The following is a 19,272-nucleotide window of genomic DNA, read 5'->3' on the forward strand; positions in this document are numbered from 1 at the left end:
CAAATGCTTGAAATAATATTAATGATTTCTAAAAATATGTTGGGTAAACTTCGTAACCATTACAGTGGGAACCAGATGTCCTTTACCAGAATTTTTAGAAATTAATATTTGCTATTATCATTTATAAAATTGTACAATTTCGAACATTTTGTGACAATTCCAAAGAGTTTGTCCAAGGTTAAAAATCAGAGATTGAACGAGTTGTGGCACTTCTTAATAAGTTACACTTAAACTTAAAATGTCCCCGCACTATTGTATACACTGTGTAAAACTGTGAATGTTTTATACTAAAGAAATTATCGCACTTTATGCACTTGTATCACACTTAATTGTATGAATGTCAATTGAGAAAGATTTTAAACGAACAGCTTTCGAAAATTCTGAATAATATTCTTAGGATCTCGAAATATTTATTAAAAGCAGAATAAATTGAGTTGGTGAGATTAGAAACTGCATAGATCACTTTCTACCTATATTTTAGAAACAACAAAAAACAATTCTTCTCAAAAAACGAATAACTCTTAATTTTCTTTTGATTCTCTAAAATCTTTAGAATGTTTATTTATAAAAAATATGCAAAGGATTCGATACTTTCAATTTTCTAAAAATCGAATCCACTTAATGACGGATTTTAGATACCACAATAAGCTTGGTTAATTCTTGCAATAGAACTCTCACGGCTTTATGAGAGACCATAATCTGAGTAGTAATGAGCAAAAAATGATATTAGATTAAAACTATGGTGACCGTAAAAATCTCATTAATACACTCTTTCCGCTTTTCATTTGCATATTTCACAAGAAGGAGTTATACAGCCAACGTCCACTTCGCTGACTTCAAAATATTCAATGTGATAATCTCTCCATTACGATAATAATTTCTCGAGTCTCAAGGAAAACCTTGAGGCAAACCTTGCGAAACGATCATTTCTTGTAGAGAAATTAACCGGTGCCTATTAGCGTCATTAGATCAATTAAGCATCTTTTAAAAGTCACTTAATCGTTACGAATGGTTTGACACAAACCATGTATCATTAATGTAATTAATTTTTACGCAGACTTTCGAGAAAGTTCAAAAAATCAAGAAAAGAAAGTGTTGACGGGAAAGGAAAAAAGACAACGAGCATAGCAAATATTTACACAGATAGGGAAGAATAGGAGAACGCTAATTTACTGTTCGAAATAAGAATTAGTTGTTCATTGTCTGCACGCAAGTTAGTTTTAAATGATACTTGAGACAAAAATATAGCGAATGTTTCTCACGATTTCATGGCAGCTAGGTCTATTCGAATTCTTACGTATTAATTTTCATTTACTCATCCTTGAACCCAAGTCTTTCAAATCAATGTTAATCTTCTTATTGGATTTAATAATAATCTTCAAAAGGAGTGAAACTGTCTTCGAAAAAATTAGAATATAGGCGTAACGTTCGTAATTGTGGGTGAAAATGGTCCCCGCCTTCAAGGATTAATATGTTTTTTACTATTTCTATCTCAATGAAGAAAAATGCCGAAAAACGGAGATGTCGCTCTTCTTTTTTTCAAAAGAACAATGTACAGTAAAACTTTGCAGAAAAACAACATATTGCCCACAAAACCTGTCAAGACAACGAAGGCAGAGACTACTACTCAGAGATTAAAGAAGAACACTAAAATATTTTGAAAAATGGTTGAATTAAGACAGATGAAGTAGCACTAAACGACGGAATTAATAACGTGTGAAGAATTCAAGAATTGGAACATGTAAGAACTTAACTCAACTTCTATTTTCGTAATTTCAAGGTATCGTACAGTGTTTAAATGTTTGAAAGCCTGCAGACGTATCATTTCATTGTCATTAATCTGTAAATTGATAGAAAGTTTCAATTTGTCTAAAACACACCGGATAAACAGAAATAACGGCTAAATGGCTAAAAAGAAAAACAATTTCTATCAATAAAACAGATAAAGACAAGAAGAGATATGTTGAAGAAAATAAGCGAATAGAAAGAAAGGGATAATAAGGACAAGGTTTCTCGTGGAAGAACAATAAAATAGAGGACAAGTAAAGCGGCAGACAAGGGAGGGAAACAGATCATTGACACGAGATTGGTGGTCTGGAGCGAATGAAGTGGTCGAAGAGTGGAAGAGAAATGAAGGGGGTGGAGGGGTAAATATCGACGGAGACACTTAGAAACGATGCTGCGAGAGGGATAGAAAGGGAGAGATTTATTCCGGGTCCCGGTCAGGTTCCGGAAAGCTGCAACCGGTTCGAGTTTCTGTAATCGGAGTTAAACGCGCCTCGAGGCGACACGTTTAAATCCAAAAACCGCGGTAACACCGGCGATACCTTTTAAACCACTTTAATAATGCTTCGACGCATCGCGAATTTAAAATTACACTGACGACTTACTCGAGCGGTGCCGATAAAGATCGTGGCCGATGCAAAAACCAGTCCAAGTCAGTGGCGCAAACTGATAAACCGCGATAAAATGGTGCACGTGCATCGACGGTATCGACATATCTCTACGCGGCCGTGTGCACGCGTACACCTTTCCGCAGAGATTGCAACACTTTCACGAGCAACATGATACACGGAACAATCAACAAAGCTGCGTCATTCTGCACAACAAATCGGCTATGCTATTAGGTAGGTACATGAATAAGTTTCTGTCGTTTACTAACAGATGTCGAAACTAACAGTACTTATACGTAATTTGAGATGATAATTACTGTAAGCGAGTTTTTGTTTAAGACTCCGGTTTCCAATAAAATGGAGTTAAGAAACTAAGAGCGTTTGTCCAGGACCCCATCTCCCATATCTACACTACAATGGCTGCTCAAATTATTGGGGCACTGGAGATAAATGTATGATTTCAATCAATGAATCCATAAGGAGGTAGGATAATTGTTCCAATAGTCAGCCATCTTAAAACATCGTCTACCGGCGATTTTTTTCGTAATTTTTTAAAGTCCAGAGAACAATTAGTCAACTTAAAAGACACGACAAAGTGATCTTTCAGCATAACAATGATAGTTCACACATTCACAAAATCAGTCAAGGACACAAATATACATTAGAGTCGCAATAATTTACACAATAACAACACGGGTCACAATAATAACATGGGAATAAGAATTTGTAACTTCATTTTTAAATTAGCCCAATTTCTATAAAAATTTTAATATTATACGTAATTAGAATGTATTACTCGATATGTCAGTAGTAGATATATCACTCGATAGTTCAAAAGTGAAATCGTTTGTTGGACATTATTGTCGCTTTCCAAATCGAACGACTTAGAACAAAATCAGTTTTAACATTGGAAAGTGTGTAAAATCTGATACAGGAAAATGATAATGTAAAATGTCATTTTTTAGGAAGTAAAACAGACATTTTGGCTCAAGGACCCAGAAACCAGAAATACGTTTCATTCAACGTTTTATAAACAAATAGTAACTCTCGTAAAAGATTCTCTTCCGAATATCAAATTATAAACAAATAGTGAAGGAGAAGGCTTCTTGTTTTATACAAATACGAAAGAATTAAAAAAACAAATATGTATCAGTTTTAAAATTAACTTGCTATTTAATTTGTGCATATGGTTAGTTAGGTGCTGAGAAATATCTTAATTTCAAATATAATTTAAAGAAATATTTATAAATAAAACGGCACCTGAGTCGCAGGCCAATCGAAAGCAATGAACATCCGTGATCGCAATTTACGCAAGCTGTAAAAATACCGGCGTGCGATACGATAAAACGATTAAGCGGTTCGTTGTGAGTTTGGATGGCAGGTGCCAATAAAAATCGGTTAAGCCTTATTACGGGTGACCTAGATTTGGATACAACTACAAGCAAACCTTGTAATCTTAATAAGGTGATCCACCGAATGAACGGCCAGGCCAGGCCCGCTCGGCCCGTGCCACTTGTCCTGTGATGATTGAATAATCTCGCGGGAGAAAATGAGACCTGATGTTCGCAGAAATAAAATATCCATACACGCAACGCTTTTTTCCCGTCTCAAACCGTGAAATCTGCTCCTGGTCTGCAATTCCGCGCGTGAACAATTTCACAAAAATTATTTACTATTCGTCTTTCAATGTTTACCCTTTTGAGAATTTCACGTGCATATACATACATAAACTGCTAGCTTCCGAAATAATTTTGAATTATACATGAAATTGAATGCAAAATAATTTCATATTATCATTACCATAAACTTCAATAACGTTAACAATTGTGGTAAATACTGCACCAAGTTTGTTAGAGCACGTACATTTTTCCTGACTTTCTTAATAATTCTGATGATTTTATCTTGAACGATTTGATATCATCATAGAAAGAAAATTATGCGAATAATTTAAAAAGATTGTAAATAATTTAAAGTGAAAAATATATAAGTACTCTACTTCTTTAAATTTCAATTTTGTCTACTGAGAAGAAGCGCACACGTGTCGTGTATAATTTAATTTATAATATTTAATTATTGACTTCTTTGATGTTGCAAAGCATGTTTATCAATCAGTTAGGTGCTCCTACATTTTTAATCAATCTAAAACAGTTCCTGACCTAATTAACATTAAAATTTATTTATCAAATTTATTTATCATTATTATATCTTCGTTGTCTAAATAATATTAAAATTAGATTCCAAGTTGTAAATCAATATTAATATTGCTTATATTAAAATTATCTTGTTGTAATGCGACTTATGTAAATAAATAAATAAAAAAAGACCAAAAGAGGATATGGACTTTACAGAAATCATTGTACATTCGCTATCTGCAGTTGATAAGAAGAATTACAGTTGCAACAAATTTGACAAGTTACAGAGTGTGTTATATCTTAAACATTAATAACTAAATGCGCACATTCAACAATAATAATATAATAATTTTTATGAAATTTGTATATTAACTTACTTATATGGACGGTTACAGATTAATTGTAAATCACAAAGTCTTTTGGTGAGTAGTAGACATTTATGAAATTAATGAATTGAGGAAACTGTGGGAAACGAAAAATGAAATCGATAATTAATTAATATGAATTATATCCTTGGCGCCTACACTGTGCAAATAAAGTAGATTTCTCTTTAGGTAAAGTTGCCACGTTAATGGAGCAGGTATCCCCATCTAGCAGGCGTGAACGGAAAGCAAAGGTAGATTGACACAATTGGCACAACGCGAGCGTAGCCCTGGGGATTTGGTTCGGAATCGAGCAAATCGGTATTTGGTGCATCGTGCATCAGAAAAGATCTCAAAATGAAAGTGCTGTCGTGATATATTCTATTTAAACCTCGCGTGTTGTATTTTGAACGTGGTTTGGTTACCGAGCACGACAACGTTCGGCATGTGACATCATGCTGTAACTGCAACCGTATCGAGATAAACGAAGCTGAACACGCATATCAGATCTTTGTTTATTACTCGCCAGCTGAATAACTACCTAAATTGCGTCGAAATCTCATCAACTTTGTCAAACGTGCATCGAAAATCGTCAAAATCATCGTACAGTGAGTGTCAATGATGTTTTTATCACACTTTCTCGCATCTATGGATCGTCGAATTTTTTAAAAACACTTTACACGTTCGAGTGCAAATACGATAGTGTACGTATCAGAAATGTCTGATAGAGCTTCTGTCATTTATTCAGCATGTCAGAGTGTGTTTATCTATAAAAACATTTCCCCTTCTTGCTGTCTTTCTCGCTTTGTTGTTGTAAGATACATTTGTACCAAAGATCTCATTTCAAAAGATTTACACTTCTACACTGCAAACGCTTCTATTTTATAAGACTACAATTTTAAATAAAGCAATCAAGTGTACTCCATCGCCAAAATCTTATTTTATGTTGACACAGTTCATATAATATTCAAGTTCGAACATTAATTTTGCCTACGTTTGACAATAGCTTTTGAACATTGGCTATGTAACATTGTAATTTTTAAATAGCATTTTATATTTTTTAAAAAGCATATACGCATGTGCAACACAATAATTATTATCTTATTTTAAAAAAGTATAGAGTACAGCACCTGTTCATTTTCATCATCATTGTACCTCATTGTACCTTAAGATGTATTAATTTAAATATTTACATTCTATTTATGACGTATAAAAAGGACACAGTAACTGCTAAAACATATATGTGAACGAAATCTACATCATAAATACATAACAAATTAAAACTTTAATATAAACCCTTTTATTGTAAGGAAAGTCTTAAATGTGGACACAACACACGTAACGTAATGTTTCATTTTGTTATATGAAAGTAAATGTACAAGTACACTCTACTGTATTATAGGTAGACAGATGCAAGCCTTACACAGTTTTATTAATTTCACATATAGGAAGGTATAACAAAATTAATACATATAAACAGAAAGTAGATATTGGTATCATACAAACATACTTCATATCAGGCCTACTCAACGATGGCTCGAGGAAAAGATGTGGCTGCTTCTCCTTTTTACCTACTTGGCGAGTCAGTTCCCTCCATGTCCACTCCAACATTTCCTTGAGCATGTACATGTATATGAATATGTAGTAGTGATGAGTAATCTGTCGGTGCAGTGGTCGTGGGCCTCGTGTCGAAGGAAAAGGAGTAGACATTTGCTCCACGAACCATCGTTGAGCAGGCCCATTTTATATAATATAGAGATGCTTCAAAGAAGATGCTAGGAGCGCATGCAAAAAGAATCACGAATTAGAAGTTTCATGTAAATGTCAAAAATATGTTTTGCTGCAATGTTTACATGAGATTATTTTGAATTTACCGCGTTATAAAAGACTGTCAATACGTTTAATGCAGGGCTCGTCTTCATATACCCATTGCCAACTGGTAGATTAGATTACCTGACAAAAGTACACATTACAATGATATTAGTTTATCTATATTTATTTAAATGCATTCTCTACATTAAATGAATTCAATTATCATCTCACAATATATTGCTTTGAACAAACTCATTATGTATCGATTCTATTATTTCGAGTTGAAAAGATTTCACTTGGAAGGGATGCGGGAAGGGCACATCCCAAGTCACACGTATTTTGGGATCTAGAAAAATATTGGCAGAAACGGTCATACATATTACATAACGTTTGTCATCAAAGCCTAAACATTGGGACTACAGGAGTACCAACAGTGGGGACAGGCATGTCGAGCAAGAGACTCCCTGGCCCTTGTACCATTACAAGCGACATCTTTTCAACTTGCAATAATACTTGGAACCCTACAAAAATGAAATCATTCTACCATTCAGGAATTGGAAAATTGAGTAAGACATGTATATTTGAATTGCAGGAATTGGAGAAGATTAGGGGTCCTAGTGCCCGCACGTTCCAGAGCTGTGGTGGTTGGTGAATGGTGTTGCAGATAGACTCGGTGTGGGGTTGGGCGTCACCCCCACTGCGCCTCCAGCTAGGGGGGTCGAGGGGCGCCTCGGGGAGAGCGACCGCGGGCGCCCCATCCTCGCAGAGGATGGGTGAAATGGTTGTGGAACGTGCGCCTTCTCCAGCCCGTCTCAGCCATACCTCTGAGAAGCATCCTCGTGCTACGCTCACGGAACTGAACGTTCTCCGTCGCCATCGGGAGCTCTGCGATGTCGTGCTCAATGTCGGCTCTAGGAAGATATTCGCGCACCGCGTCATCCTTTCAGCGTGTAGTCCGTACTTCAGGTAAAACATTTCGTTCGTAACCAAGGATCCTTCAACCTAACTTGACTCGTAACCAACATTCTATATATGTCTCTTTTAGAGCAATGTTTACTGGGGAGTTGGCGGAATCTCGACAAACTGAAGTCACGATCCGCGACATAGATGAAATGGCAATGGAATTACTAATAGACTTCTGTTACACTTCACACATCATCGTCGAAGAAGCAAATGTTCAAACTCTCCTTCCAGCAGCGTGCCTTCTCCAACTAGCAGAAATTCAAGACATATGTTGCGAGTTTCTCAAACGCCAACTCGACCCCTCTAATTGTCTAGGTATACGAGCGTTTGCGGACACTCATTCTTGTCGAGAACTTTTACGAATCGCGGATAAGTTCACGCAACATAATTTTCAAGAAGTATGTTTCTAGACTCTCCCTGGATTGTCTTTCTAATGTATTGTTTTTAGAGGTGTGCGAGAACCCGAAATGTCGGGCACCCGCGATGGTCGGACGGGTCGAGAATCCTAATATGCTCGGGAATAATCCTGAAAATGTTTGAGAATCCCGATACATTCGAGAACCCTACTCGATCCCGAATAAAATTCTCGCTCGACGTGACATTTTCGGGTTCCCGCACAGCCCTAATTGTTTCACGTTGATTAATGCTGCTTCTATTTTCATTTTTAAATAGGTAATGGAAAGCGAAGAATTTCTGTTATTACCTGTTGGCCAATTAGTAGATATTATCTCCTCGGATGAGCTAAACGTACGCACAGAAGAACAAGTATTTAGCGCGGTTATGAATTGGGTTAAGTACAATGTTACCGAGAGGAGACAGCATTTGGCGCAAGTTCTTCAGCACGTTCGGCTACCACTCCTTAGCCCAAAATTTTTAGTTGGCACCGTTGGGTCCGATCTTTTAGTACGATCCGACGATGCGTGTAGAGACTTAGTCGACGAAGCAAAAAATTATTTGCTACTTCCCCAAGAAAGGCCTTTAATGCAAGGTCCTAGAACACGCCCTAGGAAACCAACTAGACGCGGTGAGGTATTATTCGCCGTTGGAGGATGGTGTTCCGGCGACGCGATTGCGAGCGTTGAAAGATTCGACCCGAACACCGCAGACTGGAAAATGGTCGCACCGATGAGTAAAAGACGATGTGGTGTAGGAGTAGCAGTACTGAATGACTTATTGTACGCCGTAGGCGGTCATGATGGACAAAGCTATTTAAATAGTATCGAACGATACGATCCGCAAACGAATCAGTGGTCCTGCGATGTGGCGCCAACTACGTCTTGTAGAACGAGTGTAGGTGTTGCAGTATTGGATGGTTTTCTTTACGCCGTGGGTGGTCAGGATGGTGTACAATGTTTAAATCACGTCGAAAGGTATGCTATCTTGTGAATAAATATATAGTGTCTCTAGTTTCAGTGAGAACAGTTAAATATCTTATGACCTTGGAATGACCTTAAAATGATCTGTAAACATCAGACTTAAATTTTTTAATTTTTGATCTCTATATTTTTTATTTTATGTTCTTATAGCTGGAAACGTAGCATCGAAACGTTTTCAAAGCACTACTTACATGTGTCTCTAGTTCAAACCGTTCCCGAGATATGAAACGACAAAGTTGCCATGCCGCCGGCCTTAGCGTTGTTTGACATACTCCTCGAGGAGGTTACTCGGTGGGACTAAGAATTGACATTGTCAGGAGGCATGCATTCATTTGTTGTTTGGAAACTTCAGCTGTCAGTCTAGCAAATGATATTGCAGAAGTAACAGCAATAACGTGGCCCTCAATATCACCAGATCTTTCCGTGTGCGACTTTTTTCTCTGAGGTTATTTAAAGCAAAAATTTTACACGCCTGTTGAAAACGAATTACGTGCAATAATCGTAGACGCATGCGGAACGAACATGACAACAATGCTTCAAAATGTTGAAAAAGAATTCTTGAATAGAATACAAAAATGTATTCGACGGTAAACATATCGAAGGGAAAGCCGGAGGATCAAGAGTGGCATTTTGATCTTGCTAGACTGTTTTTCACACGTTACATTACATTCCATTAAACACACATAAAATCGGCTCTTTTTAGTGCCATCATGATGTACAAAGTCCGACCGAGCAACCTCCTCGCGGTGTACATCGGATAACGCTAATGCCGGCGGCACGGAAACTTTGTCGTTTAATATTACGGGAATGGTTTTTAGCTAAAGACACATTTAGTGTGTTTTGAAAAGGTTTCAATATCAGCTATAAGAATATGTAATAAAAAATATAAAGTTGTATTTAAAAACTTAAACCTGATGACCACAGGGCATTTCAAGGTGCCCGATAATATGCTACAATGTTTGTCTGAATCATTTTTTATATCTTTCATATTTTTCGAGATATTTAATTGTTCTCATTTAAACCGGACACACTGTACAGGCTGTGGTAACATTGTTTTGTTCATGGTTTGCTTTTGGAATAAACTAACAAAATTGTTAAACTGTACAGGGGATATTTTATCTCACGTTCTCGTACACGTCTGATACTAACACATTGATTTTGCAAACATTAATGTCTAGTACTTTCTGCTCGCGGGATTCAATTATGTATAGAATATTATGTGTAAAACGTAATTTAAAACATGTAGTATTGATAATCAATTTTATCTAGGTATGACCCTAAAGAAAATAAATGGTCTAAAGTATCACCAATGACTACCAGAAGACTTGGTGTTGCTGTTGCTGTGTTAGGCGGTTATTTATATGCCATCGGCGGGTCTGATGGACAATCGCCTTTAAATACAGTAGAAAGATATGATCCAAGGCAAAATAAATGGTTTCAAATATCTCCTATGTCTACAAGACGTAAGCATTTAGGCTGTGCTGTATTTAATAATCTAATTTATGCCGTCGGGGGACGAGATGACTGTATGGAACTCTCGAGTGCAGAACGGTATAACCCTCACACGAACTCATGGAGTCCGATAGTTGCTATGACATCAAGAAGAAGCGGGGTAAGCGTCCATTTTTTATAGTACGATAGAGCAGCGGTAGCTCTTATTATAGAATGCATTAGATAGAACAGACTTAATCCAATCGATTTACGTTTTTTCTTGTGTGTTGATGCAAGTCCTCCTTAATATAAATTTACATTTACCTGTGATGATCTGTTTAACATTGTTCTCTTTGAATTTTTCCTAGGATAGTGTCCAATTATTTGTATCACATTACAGGTGGGTTTAGCGGTAGTGAATGGTTTGCTATACGCTGTAGGCGGATTCGACGGAACTGCCTATTTAAAAACAATAGAAGTGTACGATTCAGAACAAAATCAATGGAAATTGTGTGGTTGTATGAATTATAGAAGATTAGGCGGTGGAGTGGGAGTAATGCGGGCCCCGCAAACCGAAAACTACATTTGGTAGCTCAGGCCCCCCTCTTCAGTCCAAGTGGCTGAAACTCCATCAACTCCTCTCACACCGGTAACTCCTGTTACACCTGTAACTCCCCCCGCTCCTGTATCGGTTCCTGTTGTTATAACTAATACTAGAAAACGCTTCCGCCGATCGATGAGCATCATATAATATATGCATTTTACAAGACTTTGCCTTTCTAAAGATAAAGTCGTTTTTGTTGTAAAATCGCGTTGCATTAATTTTTAGCTTATCACGATGTGAGATAATTACTTTGTACTAAATATGGATGTATATTTTCCTCTGTTTAACATAGAAAATATGTCCTACGAATGTTTATACTGCCGCGAGTCCAGCATTTTTTTTCTGTAATATCTTATTTTTTAAGGTATTTCCTTTATATTATTTATACACCCTCTTAGTAACTGAGAGACACGAATTACGATCATTTTAAACATAAGTATTATATTAATGTAATTTTGTTGATGAAACAGTTGTGTATATCGTGAACGTTTAAGCAATATATGTATGTGTGAAAGAAAGCAAATAGAAAGGCAAAATCTCTTCTAAACTATTCTGGAACACAATACTCATTTCGATGGGATGCTCGCACCTTCCATTTTACAATGACTCAGAGACATAAATTTTTACAATTCGTATCAAACGATAGAACTTTGTTGTGGAGGGCTGCTCACACACCCACCAATACAATAATAATAAAGAGAACAAAAAACAACCAATCAAATTATTTCTGTCTCTACAGTATGCTTTTTACATGCATCGTATTTATCAACAAGACTGAACCGAAACCAAAAATTACTTAAACCTGATGAATGAAACTACCGCTTCTGGCTCTAAGCATGAATTTGTTCACAAACAGTGAAAAACGCATATGAATTGTAACACGAGCTCATCTCTTACTATATGTTGGAACACATAAATACCTTATTTTTTGTTCACATCACAAAAGAAGATCACATTTAATAAGTTGAAGTTTCATTTAAAGTGAGAAAATAGTCTTATTGTACAAAATGGTGATAGGGATCATTGTCCAACAATTTCATAATGTAACGTTTGTGATAATAAAATAATAAGAAACAGCAAATTCGGCTGGGAGTATAAGCAATATTTTACTATCAAATATGCTTTTGTAATTATTTAAATAGAACGTTATAAGAAAACTGTAAAGATTTTTGTCGATTAATTACAAATTGAAAGTTTACAAATCACTCTAGGTTTGTTACATCTATGAGATTGTTGAAGGAACCAGAACTGTGTCTAGTATAAGTATATACTGACGATATGATGTAATTGTCTCTAATAGCTTGTTAAAATATTACTATTAGAAATTGTATATGTTTTCGATATCATATTTATAATTTTCGTCCGAATTCAGACAAAACGATTTTTTTCGATCAATAGTAATATATGAGGAGATCTCTATTTCTTCATAACTACAATATATTTCTAAAACCCTTATAGCAAATGTGAAATATTTATGTTGAGTTCAAGTAATCCGACTAGAGATTTATAATGGTACAAATTACTGTAATCACTAAACAAAGTTCAAAAGAGTGTTCAACGTAAAACTTGGTTTACAAGTAGACAACCTGTAGTTTAAACATAAACTACCATCTTTTTCTAAGATTCTCAACCTCTATTTAGTGTCTTAATTAATAATACATTTTTTTTTATTCATGTGGCAAACATCTTTCAAGGAAGAAGGTGTACCGTTTATATTATTACTTTTCATTTGGTTGTAATCATGCTCTCCATTAACAGAAAATTTTATTATATTCAATCCAATAAACCAATCGTCTTTAACTTTATTAGATAGCATATTTATTAGCACAAATTTTTTACTTTACAACGAATTACGCAATTATAGAGCGGACAATCAAAATGAACGATTTGTATACACAAGATAAAGAATAATTTATGGTACGATTTGTATACACAAGATAGAAAATAATTTTTGGTGCGATAATCAAGTAATTTAATATTAACAAATTCAAGAGTATCTAGCACATTTATTTTTGAAATAATTTATTGTACAAAGACAATAAAATACAATTTATTGAATAGAAATATTGTTTGCTAATTGGTATATTTAAAAAGCGAACTAAAATAATATTAGATAAGGATATGTTTGAACGAAATTTTCCAAACATACCATAAATTACAATCCATCTTGTGTAGCAAATTAAAGTTCCAACTTTTTTCATTTCTATATTTCATTATCATGCGTAGACATCATAATTCATATTAAAATTTTCGCAGTTTTGTTTACTTTTTACTTTACTTTTAGAATTATTACATATACAATGAAATAACAAATTGTTGCATTTCTCATATCTATAATGTTTCTTTGAAACACGAGAGCGATGATCTTATTGTCATAGAGTGTTCAAATTGTAATAATTAATTTACTATTTATATAAAAAGAATTAATTCGAATGATTTGTAATGAATTCTTATCTGAGTATTTATAACGCATTTGAAAACTATTTTATTCTTCAAGCACACAAGATATTAAACATAAAATATACTTTCCTTTTTCGTTTTATTTTTAAGTGTTTTGTTATAAACATCGAAATCTTGTGAATGAGACATTTTCCATAATTAGAATGTGAACAAATTTAAAACTAATTATATGATTACGTATGTCAAAGACGTTATACAGGGTAATTCACGTAAAATTTTATAAGCTGTTTTTCCTAAAAATTATTGAGGATATCAACAAAGTATTTTTTATAATGCTTTGTTACGTCAGTAGTAAAATTTATTTCATTTTCGGTATAACGCTACTCCTTATTAAGGGAGAAAGAACGATCAAGTTTATAAAAACATTTATTATTTTGTTTTCTAAAATGATTTATATTAAAATTTTTAAATTATACTTTTATTTGATTTGATATATTAGATTAACATTTGTTTAAGTATTTTTAAAGGTCCAACAAATTAAAGGTAAATAAGTACATTCAGTTTTTAAAATAAAAGGTATACTAGCATTTTGACTATATATACAATAATGTGTTAGTGATATAATAGAGTATAGAGATTTAGTATAATAGTAGAGATTTACACGGCATTATTAAAAATCACAATTTTGTTAAATTTTAATTCAAATTAAAATCTGTAGATAGAATTGCTAATTAACTCAAGATATTATTTATGGTATCATTTATCAGAGGATCAACTAAATGTAATTGGAAAGGATGAACAGACTTGTACAAAACATTAAAAGAAACTCCATTGAGACCACATTTATTCTAAATAAAATTAGTTCTACAAGTATTTTTTGTAAAATCAAACGATTCTTTAGAATTCATAATTTCAGAATAACCATACACCAGTTGCAAGTGTAAATAATAATCCGTTTTGACTACTAATAAAATAAAAATTATTATGATGGTAACTAAAAATTTTGGTTTTATTAAAATAGCTGCAATTCATGCTTTTATTCCTTTCCGAAATATTCATTACATATTTTACAAAATACGTGTTGACATTCTAATGACTTTGCAAAAAGCAGCTTATAATGTTTTATATTACTTGTAAAACGTTTAGATGAAATGTAGAAGAAAACTGGCTATAATACTTTACTGTCATTTATTCCTTTCGTAAAAGTAAATCTGTTGTGATACAACCCAGCCTATTAATTATCTTTTATTTAGAAAAAAATACAGGTTAAAATATAAAAAGAACGGGAGGAGATTTCGCATATATACACTTTCTATAGAAAGTGTCTATATATAGACACTACAACTTTTTAAATATTTTTTGTAACATATATTTTTCGTCCACGTAGCTAACTCGCTTGAAAATAACACATTGTTACGTCAATCATTTATTCAATATTAGTTTAATGTTTACTAACTTTGAATATTATACTTAATAATTTTTTAAGTGTACCAGTATAAAAATATTATCAAATATAAGTAATATAGGCTTCATTATTGCTTCGTTTTGTAAAAATTCGAGTTGAGATAATGCCAATTTTTAAATCAATGCATTACAAATTCGTTTCTTCATTCTTATTGGATACTTTGAACGTACCGCCAATATTATCGAATAGAATAATGCCACAAGGTCCATACAAATCACATTTGTTTATACGGTATTACAACAAATTAATTTACGGTTTGTACTCTGTAATACTTAATAACAAAAGCATAAAAATTAATTAATTGCTTTTTCTGTTGTTTATGTTTCTCGTATAACGGGATATAATAATTAAATAGTTCCGTAGAGTAATTATTAGAATACCTGTTCAGCGATGTGGTTGTTGATACGAACTTTTTTAACTTGTCTGTTACTTGCACACTTTGCAATCGCTGGTCCAGAAGAAGAGCAAGGTGTTAAATATGCAAATAAATGTGAAGGTAACTTCATTCATGTCATAGACCGCGTAAAAATAATCGTATAACCTTATATCTTGCACAGTAGTGAATCCTATCATTTTACTTTATAGTTTGCAAAGTCGTTGCCACAGAATTGGAGGCCAGACTTGACGAAACTGGAAAAACGCACGATGTACTTGAAATTGGCTACTCCGTCGATGACGTTTCGCCTAAGAAAAAGAAAGAGTACAAAAAATCGTAAGTCACTGTACACACTATTTGGAACATATAAATTATAATAATTTATACATGACAATATACAATACGAATTTTCAATTACAGAGAATTACGTTTAGTAGAAAGTATGGAGGGCCTTTGCGAACGAATACTGGATTATAACATTCATAAAGAACGTTCAGACAGTACCAGATTTGCTAAAGGGATGAGTCAAACATTTAAAACGCTTCATGATCTTGTGTAAGATATTTTTTTGTCAAAAGTACAGAAGATCCCCTATAATTAAATGTTCTCTCACCCAGACCGCAGCATGAATAGTTTTTATGCATAACGATTCGAATATAGGGAACTTCATTGAATTTATTTCTTACGTTTCTGAAAGTCATTAGAATTATTTCATGTTTATAGAGACAGAGGTGTTAAAGTTGAATTAGGAATTCCATACGAACTATGGGATAAACCATCTGTAGAAATTACAACATTAAAAACACAATGTGAAGACTTATTAGAAAATCATGAATCCGACATAGAGGAGTGGTACCATAAACATCAGGGACAAATTCCTTTGATTAGGTATTATTAATGTTTCCTGAAGTTTTAATTACGTAGACTTAAGTAAACTGTATAACGTTTATGTCTTTAGATATTTGTGCATAGAGAGAGCATTAAAGAATGGAGATGGTTCTTGTCTGAAAGAAAAAGGTGATACTGCTGAAAATAAAAAGGAAAAGAAGAAGAAACAGAAAAAGGGGAACGAAGACGAAAACAGTAAAGAAAAAGAAAAGACGATCAAGACCGAATTATAAATCATTGACAAATTTTTATGCATTTTTTTGTAATTATAATGGCTACTTCATTATACATATACCTCTGCAATAATTTTTAACTGTATATTTGCATCTAGTCTGTAAATAGTAACAAATTCTTCCAATTGTTTGCCATTTATGTACTTTGAACTATTTTTTTATTAAATAATTTTACATATAATAAAAATTACAAACTTGTGATATAGTCTGTCTTAAACTTCATCATAGTGAAAACAACTTGAAGATAGTCAAGTAATATTAAAATTGTGAATATTATTTCAGTAAACTAAATATGTCAGTGTATATTTTGCTCTTTTTGTTGGTGATAAATTTCAATGGATATCAAACTATATTGCTTAGAGGAAAGAGGGCACATGAAGGTCAGTTTCCTTGGTTGTTACAATTTCAAACAGTATCACCATGTGGTGGAGTACTTCTTTCATCAGATTGGGTTTTAACCGCTGCACAATGTGTACAAGACAAAAGAAATGTATGATGTTCTCTACTCCTAATATTCTTGAAAATTTAATATAAATGGGTTTTATTTCCAATACAGTCTATTAGTTTGTTTGCTGCTGGATTAAATGGAACTGGCTCTAAACAATGGGTATCCATAAAAGCTACTTATATATATCCTGATTATGATGCCTATTCTATTTTGCCTGATCATGATTACAACATAGCCCTCTTGAAACTTATTGAACCGTTTGATGTGTGTGATAGTAGAATTACTTTACCTAATATCAAAGCTATTGATTCTGATAATGATTATATGTCGTGTTTCATATTTGGATGGCAAAGTTATCTTTCACCTTCGTCAAGAGTATTTGCTAAACCAATACAGTATAATGAAGTAATACTTAATTCATGGAAATTATGCACGTACATGATAAAAGTAAATACAAATTACACAAATCACACAAACGTGTTTTGTACAATGGTTGAATTTAAAGATGGAATGAAAGCTTGTGCTGGTAATCCTGGTTCTCCAGTTGTATGTGAAAATCAGTACCATGAAATAGCTATACTGGGAATTGCATCATGGTCAAACTTTTCTTTAGAATGTGGAGACCTACCAACGTACCTTGACCTTGGCATATTCAGGTATTACTTTATAATAGTTATAGTCTTAGAAATGAATCCATATTTATCTTAGGAAATTCTTTTATGTTACAAAAACTCATTAAGTTTCTTATTTAAGGGTATGGATATATGATTTACTGCTTGATAATAAAACAGAAAATTTACAGGATAATAGTGGTAAATTGAATAACTTTAAAAGTAACAAATCTATTATTTCATGGAAGGACAAAACTCATGTGGAAACAAATTATACCTCAGAGAATACAAAGATACACTTACAGAATTTATCTGTAGTAGCAAGTGTGTATCAAGAAATATCAACAGAGAGCATAAACATGACACAGTTTTGGAATAAATTATATACTCCTATGAATATTCAAAGAGATACAAGTGATACGAGTTTTGTTACTCATAATTATCATTACTATCATCATCATGCAAATTATACAAATATATTAAAAGAATCAAATAATAATATTTACAAATATGAAGAAATTGATAAAGGTATAAGTTTTCAAGATCAAATCACAGAAAGCACACAAAAAGATGAATTGACAAATCTAAATAAATCTTTATTGTGCAGTAAAAGATTTAATACAATCACAGTTGAACCTAACAATCATACAACAGAATTCAATAGTTTTGAATTTTTAGTACCATTTAATATTGAAAATGTAGTAACATCTTGCTCCAACATTGCTACTACATGCAAGAATATTTATTTTTTAATCTATATTTTGGTTTTATTTAGACAGATTACATTATGCATTGTATTCATATTATATATTACACGAAATACATGAAGCAGTGTAAGACATATTATTTCCTATATTTTGGAGGAACCCATTTCTTTTTACCACGTAATTCTCTCATACGTTCATACTCTTCTATGAAATCTTGATGCTCATCTCTATATAGACCATAAAGCCTAAGTTGCTTCATTAATAAATCAGTTTCCTGATGTCGTGGGTAATAGTCAACAATTTCTGGACGTTTTTGGATAGGCTTTTCACTGAACAATTTTACAACCTTCATAGATTTTGAATTGGTGTCTCTAGTTACTTCACCGAAAATTTTATTGCTTAGGCGATTCATATGTCTAGCATAGGAAGTACCCACTTTTGCGAGATCCACATACTTATTAGCCATTTTTATACATTTACAAGTACGTAGTTAATCTGTCGTTTATCCTACACAGAAAGAAAAGATTGAGGTTATAAAGGTTATAATACAAGATGTTATGTTTTACATTCAAACTGCAATTATTAATTGGTAAATAATAGTTTTTAATTCATAAATATTCACTATTTTCTGTATAAGTGTTAGCTAGTAAAAGTTAATTTGAAAAAAAATGTTAATAATTACTGTGTAGGTATATCATTTCATACCTGGACCACAAACAATATACAAGAGTAGACGTAGACCTATGTAACATTCAATGTATTTTAACAGAGAGACCCCCTTATCATTTCTGTGTCACATCCTACCGTATCGGTCGAAACTAATATTGTAGAACTAATATCACAGACGAGATATAGGAGTACGTCAGTCATCTCATACTGTTTCATGTCGCACGACATGAAATACCGACTTTACCCAAATAGAATAACCAGAGAGGATAGGAGCAGAGAGAATAGGAGAGTACCACCAGAGAGGAATAAGAGTGCTCACCCCCGGGGTTTCGGCGTTCCCACTTTCGTGACATCGCCGCTTTAGCATGACACAGAACCACGGGGGCAGTACCAAAAACATGA

The 19,272-nt window shown here is 33.4% G+C and overlaps 4 protein-coding genes across 4 annotated transcripts; 3 read left to right on the forward strand and 1 right to left on the reverse strand.

Moving 5' to 3' along the window:
• The first annotated feature begins 5,157 nt into the window (after positions 1–5,157).
• Dbo (Kelch-like protein diablo) lies at positions 5,158–12,878 on the forward strand. Its single transcript, XM_076805271.1, has 6 exons — positions 5,158–5,495; positions 7,292–7,665; positions 7,745–8,060; positions 8,335–9,032; positions 10,308–10,650; positions 10,870–12,878. The coding sequence occupies exons 2-6, from the start codon at positions 7,352–7,354 to the stop codon at positions 11,059–11,061; spliced, it is 1,863 nt and encodes a 620-aa protein (XP_076661386.1). The 5' UTR covers positions 5,158–5,495; positions 7,292–7,351; the 3' UTR covers positions 11,062–12,878.
• A 2,009-nt stretch (positions 12,879–14,887) lies between these two features.
• On the forward strand, positions 14,888–16,468 carry Cnpyb (FGF signaling regulator protein canopy b). The gene is made up of 5 exons (XM_076805273.1): positions 14,888–15,434; positions 15,524–15,650; positions 15,735–15,869; positions 16,038–16,202; positions 16,273–16,468. Exons 1-5 carry the CDS (start codon positions 15,329–15,331, stop codon positions 16,433–16,435), a joined length of 696 nt encoding a protein of 231 aa, XP_076661388.1. The 5' UTR covers positions 14,888–15,328; the 3' UTR covers positions 16,436–16,468.
• A 607-nt stretch (positions 16,469–17,075) lies between these two features.
• On the forward strand, positions 17,076–18,321 carry LOC143365252 (uncharacterized). The gene is made up of 2 exons (XM_076805272.1): positions 17,076–17,539; positions 17,637–18,321. Exons 1-2 carry the CDS (start codon positions 17,208–17,210, stop codon positions 18,319–18,321), a joined length of 1,017 nt encoding a protein of 338 aa, XP_076661387.1. The 5' UTR covers positions 17,076–17,207.
• Positions 18,254–19,005, reverse strand: Mrps33 (mitochondrial ribosomal protein S33). Its single transcript, XM_076805274.1, has 2 exons — positions 18,907–19,005; positions 18,254–18,708 (listed from the first exon to the last, which is right to left on the reverse strand). The coding sequence occupies exon 2, from the start codon at positions 18,665–18,667 to the stop codon at positions 18,338–18,340; it is 330 nt and encodes a 109-aa protein (XP_076661389.1). The 5' UTR covers positions 18,668–18,708; positions 18,907–19,005; the 3' UTR covers positions 18,254–18,337.
• Positions 19,006–19,272: the final 267 nt, after the last annotated feature.

Source organism: Halictus rubicundus, chromosome 2 (assembly GCF_050948215.1).
Source record: "Halictus rubicundus isolate RS-2024b chromosome 2, iyHalRubi1_principal, whole genome shotgun sequence".
NCBI lineage: Eukaryota > Metazoa > Arthropoda > Insecta > Hymenoptera > Halictidae > Halictus > Halictus rubicundus.

Excerpts from the sequence above, each read along its gene's own strand:
- Dbo (XM_076805271.1), top strand. The coding sequence starts at position 7,352 with ATGGTGTTGCAGATAGACTCGGTGTGGGGTTGGGCGTCACCCCCACTG. Across the intron at positions 8,061-8,334 it reads CGCAACATAATTTTCAAGAA|GTAATGGAAAGCGAAGAATT; the intron begins GTATGTTTCTAG and ends ATTTTTAAATAG. Across the intron at positions 9,033-10,307 it reads TGTTTAAATCACGTCGAAAG|GTATGACCCTAAAGAAAATA; the intron begins GTATGCTATCTT and ends AATTTTATCTAG.
- Cnpyb (XM_076805273.1), top strand. The coding sequence starts at position 15,329 with ATGTGGTTGTTGATACGAACTTTTTTAACTTGTCTGTTACTTGCACAC. Across the intron at positions 15,435-15,523 it reads ATATGCAAATAAATGTGAAG|TTTGCAAAGTCGTTGCCACA; the intron begins GTAACTTCATTC and ends TTTACTTTATAG. Across the intron at positions 15,870-16,037 it reads AAAACGCTTCATGATCTTGT|AGACAGAGGTGTTAAAGTTG; the intron begins GTAAGATATTTT and ends TCATGTTTATAG.
- LOC143365252 (XM_076805272.1), top strand. The coding sequence starts at position 17,208 with ATGTCGTGTTTCATATTTGGATGGCAAAGTTATCTTTCACCTTCGTCA. Across the intron at positions 17,540-17,636 it reads CTTGACCTTGGCATATTCAG|GGTATGGATATATGATTTAC; the intron begins GTATTACTTTAT and ends TTCTTATTTAAG.
- Mrps33 (XM_076805274.1), bottom strand. The coding sequence starts at position 18,667 with ATGGCTAATAAGTATGTGGATCTCGCAAAAGTGGGTACTTCCTATGCT.